The sequence below is a fragment of the Zophobas morio genome, unplaced genomic scaffold, assembly GCF_036711695.1.
Source record: "Zophobas morio isolate AGI-343-1 ecotype UQ-CSIRO unplaced genomic scaffold, CSIRO_AGI_Zmor_V1 ptg000028l, whole genome shotgun sequence".
NCBI classification, from domain to species: Eukaryota; Metazoa; Arthropoda; class Insecta; order Coleoptera; family Tenebrionidae; genus Zophobas; species Zophobas morio.
The window spans coordinates 456,815-467,445 of record NW_026972133.1 but is presented as its reverse complement, the minus strand read 5'-3'; the positions used below and the strand labels follow the sequence as shown (position 1 = coordinate 467,445).

The 10,631-nt window shown below is 38.6% G+C and overlaps 1 protein-coding gene across 1 annotated transcript; it reads left to right on the top strand.

Annotated features, from left to right (window-relative positions):
* The first annotated feature begins 3,881 nt into the window (after window positions 1–3,881).
* LOC135136908 (ubiquitin-conjugating enzyme E2 J2-like) lies at window positions 3,882–5,354 on the top strand. The gene is made up of 4 exons (XM_064066382.1): window positions 3,882–4,297; window positions 4,347–4,581; window positions 4,637–4,774; window positions 4,822–5,354. The coding sequence occupies exons 1-4, from the start codon at window positions 4,179–4,181 to the stop codon at window positions 5,005–5,007; spliced, it is 678 nt and encodes a 225-aa protein (XP_063922452.1). The 5' UTR covers window positions 3,882–4,178; the 3' UTR covers window positions 5,008–5,354.
* Window positions 5,355–10,631: the final 5,277 nt, after the last annotated feature.

The following is a 10,631-nucleotide window of genomic DNA, read 5'->3' as shown; positions in this document are numbered from 1 at the left end:
TTTTAGAGTTGCTTAACCAGGTGCCTCCAAAAATTTATGAGTGAGTCAATTTATTGATTAAATCAGGGGGGGCTCATTCCATTTTCCCAGAAAATTTTGTGAATTCAATACTGTTATTTTTCAATTTCCATTTTACACTAAATAAAATAAGTCATGGAAGTGGATAAAGGAGGTGGGCGGGGCTAAATTTAGCTCTTTTCTAGTTTTACGAAGAAGCAGTAGCCCCACCCACCCACCCCTTCTTCGTTCCAGTGACCACTCTTAACATTGTTCAGTCCTAGTTTAGCAAGCTTTGGCCCCGCCCGCCCAACCTTTTGTTTTTTAGAAGATATTTCATTTACCAAAATCAATCTTATCTTAACAAGTACTAGCCCCGCCCACCCGCCCTCTATTTTCTTCGAGATATATCGTCTGCCACAATCAGTCTTATCGTAGCAAGTACTATAGATCCACCTTTCATTCGGACTAGACAAAATAAATCTCTGAAATGGAAGCAAGGTGGGTGGGCGGGGTGAATTATATGTTCTTTTGTAAAGTGAGAATGGAAACTCATAGAACCTAGGCTGTTAAAAAAAAGTTTTTTGTTATACTACTTATTATTTGGTATAACATTTATTTCTTATTTCTGAAGAAAAAAATGACAACGGCTGGGTGGGTGGGGCTAAGTTTGACTTTTCCATTCAGAATCTTTTATAAACAAGCTATAGCCCCGCCCACCCACCCGCTCTTAATTTCTGTGATTACTCTTAATATTATTCAGTCATTTACCAAAATCAATCTTATCTTAATAAGTACTAGCCCCGCCCACCCGGTGAAATATATGTTCTTTTGTAAAGAAAGAATGGGAACTAACAGAACGTAGGCTGTTAAAACAAAATGTTTTGTTATACTACTTATTATTTGATATAACATTTATTTCTTATTTCTGAAGAAAAAATGACAAAGGGTGGGTGGGCGGGGCTAAGTTTGACTTTTCCATACAGAATCTTTTATAAACAAGCTATAGCCCCGCCCACCCACCCCTTCTTAATCCCACTGATTACTCTTAATATTGTTCAGTCATTTACCAAAATCAATCTTATCTTAATAAGTACTAGGCCCGCCCACCCGGTGAATTATATGTTCTTTTGGAAAGTAAGAATCGGAACTAACAGAACGTAGGCTGTTAAAAAAAAAGTGTTTTGTTTTACTACTTATTATTTGCTATAACATTTATTTCTTCTTTCTGAAGAAAAAAATGACAACGGGTGGGTGGGCGGGGCTAAGTTTGAGCTTTCCATACAGAATCTTTTATAAACAAACTATAGCCCCGCCCACCCACCCCCTCTTAATTTCAGTGATTACTCTTAATATTGTTCAGTTATTTACCAAAATCAATCTTATCTTAATAAGTACTAGCCCCACCCACCCGGTGAATTATATGTTTTTTTGTAAAGTAAGAAAGGAAACTAACAGAACGTAGGCTGTTAAAAAATAGTGTTTTGTTATACTACTTATTATTTGCTATAACATTTATTTCTTATTTCTGAAGAAAAAAATGACAACGGGTGGGTGGGTGGGGCTAAGTTTGACTTTTCCATACATAATCTTTTATAAACAAGCTATAGCCCCGCCCACCCACCCCCTCTTAATTCCAGTGATTACTCTTAATATTGTTCAGTCATTTACCAAAATCAATCTTATTTTAATAAGTACTAGCCCCACCCACCCGATGAATTATATGTTCTTTTGTAAAGTAAGAATGGGAACTATCAGACCGTAGGCTGTTAAAAAAAAGTGTTTTGTTATACTACTTATTATTTGCTATAACATTTATTTCTTATTTCTGAAGAAAAAAATGAGAACGGTTGGGTGGGCGGGGTAAGTTTGACTTTTTCATACAGTCTCTTTTATAAACAAACTAAACCCCGCCCACCCACCCCCTCTTCATTCCAGTGATTACTCTTTATTTTTTGTTCAGTCATTTACCAAAATCAATCTTATCTTAATAAGTACTAGCCCCGCCCACCCGGTGAATTATATGTTCTTTTGTAAAGTAAGAATGGGAACTAACAGAACGTAGGCTGTTAAAACAAAGTATTTTGATATACTACTTATTATTTGATATAACATTTATTTCTTATTTCTGAAGAAAAAATAAGAACGGGTGGGTGGGCGGGGCTAAATTTAAGTTTTCCATACAGAATCTTTTATAAAAAAACTATAGCCCCGCCCACCCACCCCCTCTTAATTCCAGTGATTACTCTTAATATTGTTCAGTCCTTTACCAAAATCAATCTTATCTTAATAAGTACTAGCCCCGACCACCCGGTGAATTATATGTTCTTTTGTAAAGTAAGAAAGGGAACTAACAGAACGTAGGCTGTTAAAAAAAAGTGGTTTGTTATAGTACTTATTATTTGGTATAACATTTATTTCTTATTTCTGACGAAAAAAATGACAACGGGTGGGTGGGCGGGGCTAAGTTTGACTTTTCCATACAGAATCTTTTATAAACAAGCTATAGCCTTGCCCACCCACCCCCTCTTAATTCCATAGATTACTCTTAATATTGTTCAGTCATTTACCAAAATCAATTTTATCTTAATAAGTACTAGCCCCGCCCACCCGGTGAATTATATGTTCTTTTATAAGGTAAGAATGGGAGCTGACAGAACGTAGGCTGTTAAAACAAAGTGTTTTCTTATACTACTTATTACTTGCTATAACATTTATTTCTTATTTCTGAAGAAAAAAAACGACAACGGGTGGGTGGGCGGGGAAAGTTTGACTTTTCCATACAGAATCTTTTGTAAACAAGCTATAGCCCCGCCCACCCACCCCCTCTTAATTCCAGTGATTACTCTTAATATTGTTCAGTCATTTACCAAAATCAATCTTATCTTAACAAGTACTAGCCCCGCCCACCCGTCCTCTGTTTTCTTAGAGGGTGTCGCTTCCTACAATCAGTCTTATCTTAGCAAATTCTACGGGGCGGGGCGCCCGCACACTGTATTCTTATTCTAAGGATTTTATCTCTCTTCAATTGAGATCCACCTTTCATTCGGATTAGACAAAATAAATCTCTGAAACGGAAGCAGGGTGGGTGGGCGGGGTGAATTATGTTCTTTTGTAAAGTGAGAATGGAAATTCATAGAACCTAGACCGTTAAAAAAATTTTTTTGTTATACTACTATTATTTGCTACATTTATTTCTTACTTCTGAAGAAAAAAATTAGAGAACGGGTGGGTGGGCGGGGCTAGGTTTAATTTTTGCAAACAGAATCTTTTATAAGCAAGCAGTAGCCCCTCCCACCCACCCCCTCTTCATTCCGGTGATTACTCTTAATATTGTTCAGTCATTTACCAAAATCAGTCTTATTTTAACAAATATATACTAGCTATGCCCACCCGCCCTTTATTTTCTTAGGGGGTAAAATGCTGGATATGTTTCATTATGCTTTCGGTGCCAAGGAAGTTCTGTCGAAACAACTTTCGACGAATTTTGTATCATAAAAATGCCATAAAACGACGACAGATGCAAGAACGATGTCATAATTCAAGGACGCACCTGCACAATTTGAATTTGCTGACTTGTTACATTATGAGATACTCGGCTGTGATTGGTTGAAATGTTGAAATGCTTACAAGCATACAATAAATATATAAATACATTGTATAAATTATTAATTACGGTTTTCTATTTAACGTTGTGTGAATGGGTGCCGTTCGTTTTAAAAAACTACTTTTGGTAATTAAAAAATAGCGCCTGGGACATAGGCAACCAGTGATTCAACTTAATTATTCTCGATTATCGATGTTTTATGTCCAGCCTTATTCTAACCATGTTTTATTAAATTTTAATCCAATAGTGGTAAAACACTGTGTATGAGAGACCCATGGGGCTCCTTTCGGCATTTATTTGTAAATTTCGCCCCAAACTTCACCCTCCGTCAACCTGTCAAACTGACTAGAATGACAGTTCGCCATCACGTCACTTGTCATAATTTCAAGTTTTTGGAAATTTCGAAAAAATCACAAGTCCATTATCTCCGGAACACTTCCCAGCCGCTAGACTTTGATTGATTACGTGTGTAAAGCGATAGACAGCGATAAGAGTACCCAAATAAGTACACCCAGTGCTCCTAACCTAGCTTCCAATTATGTACAAGTTCGCAGTTTAATCACACTAATCGAAAATGTCGAATCGTAAACCAAACAGTGCAACCTCAAGACTAAAACAGGACTATTTGAGACTAAAACGAGACCCAGTACCTTATATCACAGCAGAACCTCTACCATCAAACATCCTGGAATGGTAAGCGCGCAAGGTTGCAGCGACGTTGTTGTTATTACATAATTCGCAGGCATTACGTGGTGTGCGGGCCCGAGAACAGCCCCTACGAAGGGGGCTACTACCACGGCAAGCTCGTTTTCCCGCGGGAGTTCCCGTTCAAGCCGCCTTCCATCTACATGATCACCCCCAACGGGCGGTTTCGAACCAACAAGAAGCTGTGTTTGAGCATATCCGACTTCCATCCCGACACGTGGAACCCGGCGTGGAGCGTGTCCACGATCCTCACAGGACTCCTTAGTTTTATGGTAATTATGGTAACAAAACACATTAGTTTGTCTAAGTTGACTTGTTCGTACGCAGCTGGAGAAAAGCCCCACTCTTGGCAGTATAGAGACTTCCGAATACGACAAGCGCCAGTTCGCTTACCACTCTCTGGAGTTTAATCTCAAGGACAAAGAGTTCTGCGACTTGTTCCCAGACACGGTTACCAGAATTCAGGTTTGTGGGCGCGTTGGGTGTGTTGAGGTTATTGTTTTGTTTTGTAGGAGGTGTTGACTCAGCGGAGCACCGCCAATAACAACGTGCCGGACACGCAGAAGCCCTCCCGGTCAGTAACTGAACCAAGCAGTTTCCAATCATGTATTACTAATCTGATAGTATTTATTGGTGTTGCTGCGTTCGCGATTACTGTTAAATATGTAGTGATAACGACGGCGTCGGAAACCGAATAGGGCCCCTAAGACACGACAGTGTTATTTTGTTTTCTATTTTTTTGTTTTTGGTTTTAGTTTTTCGAGTTCAGGAGATCGGCGCAGGATTCTATTCAATATTTTTAGAAAAATTAAGGGAATTTTTTGTAGAGCACGTCAGGTTTAGTCTAGTAGTTTCAGGAAACCTTGTAACAAGAAAACGCGTTTTCCTTTAAGATACTTTACGAGTTTTACTTAAATTTTTTTATTGAAGTTTATTGGTTAAATTCCTCCATGTAAATAACTTGTGTAATATATTATAATGCTAGTATTATTGTTATTAATATTTGTATCATATTGGTTGTAATATTAAATACTTTTTTTTCTCACGTTTACGTTTTGTTTACTGCTTCAAGTACATTGAAAATAATTGTTAGTTGTTTATTACGTGTTTATTAACGATGTTTCAGAGTTCACATCATTGTTTCGGTTCAGTCTGGAGTATGAGTCAAATTTCCACAGAAGTAAACAAGTGCAACGAGCACCCTATTTTCATCTCAGTTCAACACATAGCGATTAGACGTTTTCTATCTTTGTCGGAGATCTGATATCAGTCACAGGAAGTGATATTCATTCCACAAACTAAATGAACAACGTAATTACTAAAACACAAGCTTTCTACGAAACACCCGTACGTCAAATGTTCTTAAGAGTTATTTTTGTTTGACCGAACGTATACAATACAGGTAAAATCGATTTGTTGCCAAAAAGCGTAAGGACGACGTGGTGTCAAATATTTTTAAGCCCATTTCATTGGTTAAAGCACGTGGACAAATATATTTTATATAACAGGTTTACCAACTGAGAGTTCGATATTCAATTCTAATTCCCTGTTTTTTTTTTTTATTGTAGATGTAAGAACTGTTTTCTCAATAACTCAACCTTTAGTGTTGAGAAAAAATTGGTCCAAGGTTATTTGGATAGAAGTTATTTGACTTGAAGTAGTTATAGTCCAATAAATCCTGCTTCTATAAAAAGTTATAAAATTTTGCGATTTTCGTTTTGTAATAACCTCTGTAAAGTGGCGCAATTAATACCCATTTAGCCCAAATTCCAAGGAGGCGCGGGAAAAAATGTGGCATCTTCAATTTCTCACTATAAAGATATGGCTGTGTTGTTCTTGTAATAATTTGATAAAATTCCATTGGATAACAATGTTTGACATATCAAAAATTTTATCAAAGTTTACAAAACCCTACGTTTAAAATGTCCGCAGTTAATTTTAGGTCCCCTGGTTTTTAAAGGAATGTGATGTTTTGTTACTGGATGAACCTGAAAAAATCTTGAGCTTTCGGTGTTTTATTTTTTATGAATTTGAAAAAGTCTTCAGTGCCGCAGTGTTTTTGTTTTTTTAATCCGGGTACCGATTATTTTGGAAACCCATTGAAATTTTTTTTGTAAATTGTTTAAAACAATTTTGGGGGACTTTGGTGTTCTATTTTTGGAAAATTCTGACCTGACTTGTTTTTGATTTAATTTTGGGACCCTTTTTTTTTAAATTTAAAACAATCCTGAGGTGCAAGTGTTTTGGAGCCTTTAGTGTCTTTTCTTATAATAATTTAGTTCAATTTCTTAGAGGATACGCCATTTGCTAAAATAAGTCTTATCTTAGTAGGTATGTACTAGCCCTCCTACCTGCTAAATTAAGACCGATTTTGGCGCATGACAAACCCTCTAAGAGAAGAGAGGGTGGGTGGGCGGGGCTAGTCAAGATAAGACTGATTTTGGCAAATCGCATAGGTTCTAAGAAAATAAAGGGTGGGTGGGTGGGGCTAGTACTTGACAAAATAAGACTGATTTTGGCAAATGACCTATTCTCTAAGAAAATAAAAAACGGGTCTACTAGTTGCTAAAATAAAACTGATATTGCCAAATGATATACCCTCTACCCTTCGTTTTCTTAGAGTCTTATCTTAGCAGGTACTAGCCCCGCCCACCCACCCGTTTTTTTTTAGCGAGTATGTGATTTACCAAAATCAGTTTTATCTTATCAGGTACTAGCCCCGCCCACCCACCCAGTCTTTTTTTAGAGGGTATGTCATTTGCCAAAGTCAGCCGGCCAATAATTGCCAAGATAAAACTGATTTTGCCAAATGACTTATTCTCTAAGAGAGGGCGGGTGGGCGGGGATAGGACCCTCTGAGATCAGACTGATTTTGGCAAATGAGGTACCCTCTAAGAGAAGAGTGGGTGGGTGGGTGGGGCTAGTACTTGCTAAGATAAGACTTATTTTGGCTAATGAGATCCCCGCTAAGAAAAGAGAGGGTGGGTGGGCGGGGCTAGTACCTGCTAAGATAAAATTGATTTTGGCAGATGACACACCCTCTAAGAAAAGAGAGGGAGGGTGGGTGGGGTTAGTACCTGCTAAGATAAGACTGATTTTGGCAAATAAGATATTCTCTAAAAAAAGAGAGGGTGGGTGGGCGGGGCTAGTAGCTGTCAAGATAAGACTGATTTTGGCAAATCACATACGCTCTAAGAAAATAAAGGGTGGGTGGGTGGGGCTAGTACTTTCCAAAATAAGACTGATTTTGGCAAATGACCTACTCTCTAAGAAAATAAAAAGCGGGTCTATCAGTTGCTAAGATAAAACTGATATTGCCAAATGATATACGCTCTACTCTTCATTTTCCTAGAGAGTAGATCATTTGCCAATGTCAGTCTTCTCTTAGTAGGTACTAGCCCCGCCCACCCACCCGGTTTTTTTAACAGCCTAGGTTCTATGAGTTTCCATTCTCACTTTACAAAAAATATAATTCACCCCGCCCACCCACCCTGCCTCCTTTTCACTGATTCTTTTTGTCTAATCCGAATGAAAGGTGGATCTCAATTGAAGAATAAGAACAGCGTGTGTGGGCGCCCCGCCCCCTAATATTTGCTAAGATAAGACTGATTTTCGCAAATCACATAGGCTCAAAGAAAATAAAGGGTGGGTGGGTGGGGCTAGTACTTGACCAAATAAGACTGATTTTGGCAAATGACCTACTCTCTAAGAAAATAAAAAGCGGGTCTACTAGTTGCTAAGATAAAACTGATATTGCCTAATGATATACCCTCTACCCTTCATTTTCTTAGAGAGTACGTCATTTGCCAATATCAGTCATATCTTAGCAGGTACTAGCCCCGCCCACCCACCCGTTTTTTTTAGAGAGTATGTCATTTGCCAAAATCAATTTTATCTTAGCAGGTACTAGCCCCGCCCACCCACCCGGTCTTTTTTATAGGGTATGTCATTTGCCAAAATCAGTCTTATCTTGACAGCTACTAGCCCCGCCCACCCACCCAGTCTTTTCTTATAGGGTATGTCATTTGCCAAAATCAGTTTTATCTTAGCAAGTACTCGTCCCGCCCACCCACCCTCTCTTAAAGGGTATGTCATTTGCGAAAATAAGTCTTACCTTAGCAAGTACTAGCTCGCCTACCTGCTAAATTAAGACCGATTTTGGCAAATGACAAACCCTATAAGAAAATAAACGACGGGTGGTTGGAACTAGTACTTAAGATAAAACTGATATTGCCAAATGGCATAACCTCGAAGAAAGTAAAGAGTGGGTGGGCGGGGCCAATACTTGCCAAGATAAAACTGATTTTGCCAAATGACATACCCTCTAAGAGAGGGCGGGTGGGCGGGACTAGTACCTTCTAAGATAAGACTGATTTTGGCAAATGAGGTACCCTCTAAGAGAAGAGAGGGTGGGTGGGTGGGTGGGGCTACTACCTGCCAAGATAAGACTGATTTTGCTAAATCACATACGCTCTAAGAGCAGAGGGGGTGGGTGGGCGGGGCTAGTAGCTGTCAAGATAAGACTGATTTTGGCAAATCACATACGCTCTAAGACAATAAAGGGCGGGTGGGCGGGGCTAATACTTGTTAAGACAAAAACTGATATTGCCAAATGATATACCCTCTACCCTTCATTTTCTTAGAGAGTAGGTTATTTGCCAATATCAGTCTTATCTTAGCAGGTACTGGCCCCGCCCACCCACCCGTTTTTTTTTGAGGGAATGTCATTTGCCAAAATCAGTCTTCTGGATTTTTAATTTATGGAAAATAAGTCTTATCTTAGCAAGTACTAGCCCGCCTACCTGGTAAATTAAGATCGATTTTGGCAAATGACAAACCCTCTTTGAAAAGAGAGGGTGGGTGGGCGGGGCTAGCAGCTGCTAAGATAAGACTGATTTTGGCAAATCAGATACTCTCTAAGAAAAGAGAGGGCGGGTGGGCGGGGCTAGAACCTGCTCAGATAAGACTGATATTGGCAAATGAGGTACCTTCCAAGAGAAGAGAGGGTGGGTGGGCGGGGCTAGTACCTGCTAAGATAAGACTGAAACCGTTGAGAATTTGTAAAATGAATGGAGCAAGATATGTAGATATGGAGATCAGAAGCTTTTTTATAAAGCACTAAAACACCAACGGAAGATAAACAGGGTGCACATATTTAAAATCAAAATGTGACAGATATTAGAAGATCAACAACGCAACAAAGCGTTGGAAAGAATATTTTGACGAAATATTGAATATTGGACAGGAAGAAAACCAAAAGGAGGATATGACGATGAAGAAAATACTGAAAAATATAAAGAACAAACGGAACCAGAAAAATTGAAGACAAATATGATAAAATATGCAGTAAGAAAATAAAATGAACATTTGATGAAGATCTTTAAAGAAACGTCGAAGGAGAGTCGAATCTAAAGAATTAGAAAATTTGAATAACTATTTATATTAATATCCAAGCCAGAGTTGGACTGGGACAAGGTCGAGTATCAAGGCCAGTGTTATTTAATAGAATACTGGATGATGTAATGAATGATGAATTGATGACCTTATGATATGTGCAGAAAATGAAACAGCATTTTTTATAATCTGAGGATACAACTTCAAAACGACACAAGATTCCGAATTACGGTTTGAAGCATTCGATTCTTTGAAGCTTTCTACTTTAGGCAATAAGTTTACAGTTTTAGTTCAGAATGACGAATACGTAGAAAGGTGTCATTTTTGAGCTACCAGCGTTTTTTCAAATTTAACGGAACATAACTTCAAAACGCCCACCCATTCTGTTTTTTATTAGAGGATATGTCATTTGCGAAAATCAGTCTTACTTATCTTAGCAAGTACTAGCCCCGCCCACCCACCCTGTGTTTTCTTAGAGGGTATGTCATTGCCAAAATCAGTTTTATTTTGTCAAGTACTAGCCCCACCCACCCACCCTTTATTATCTTAGAACCTATGTGATTTGCCAAAATCAGTCTTATCTTGACAGCTACCAGAACCGCCCACCCACCCAGTCTTTTCTTATAGGGTATGTCATTTGCCAAAATCAGTTTTATCTTAGCAAGTATTCGTCCCGCCCACCCACCTTCTCTTAAAGGGTAAGTCATTTGCGAAAATAAGTCTTATCTTAGCAAATACTAGCTCGCCTACTTGCTAAATTAAGACCGATTTTGGCAAATGACAAACGCTATTTGAAAAGGGAGGGTGGGTGGGCGGGGTTAGTAGCTGCTAAGATAAGACTGATTTTGTCAAATGAGATATCCTCTAAGAAAAGATAGGGTGGGTGGGCGGGGCTAGTACTTGCTAAGATAACACTGATTTTGGCAAA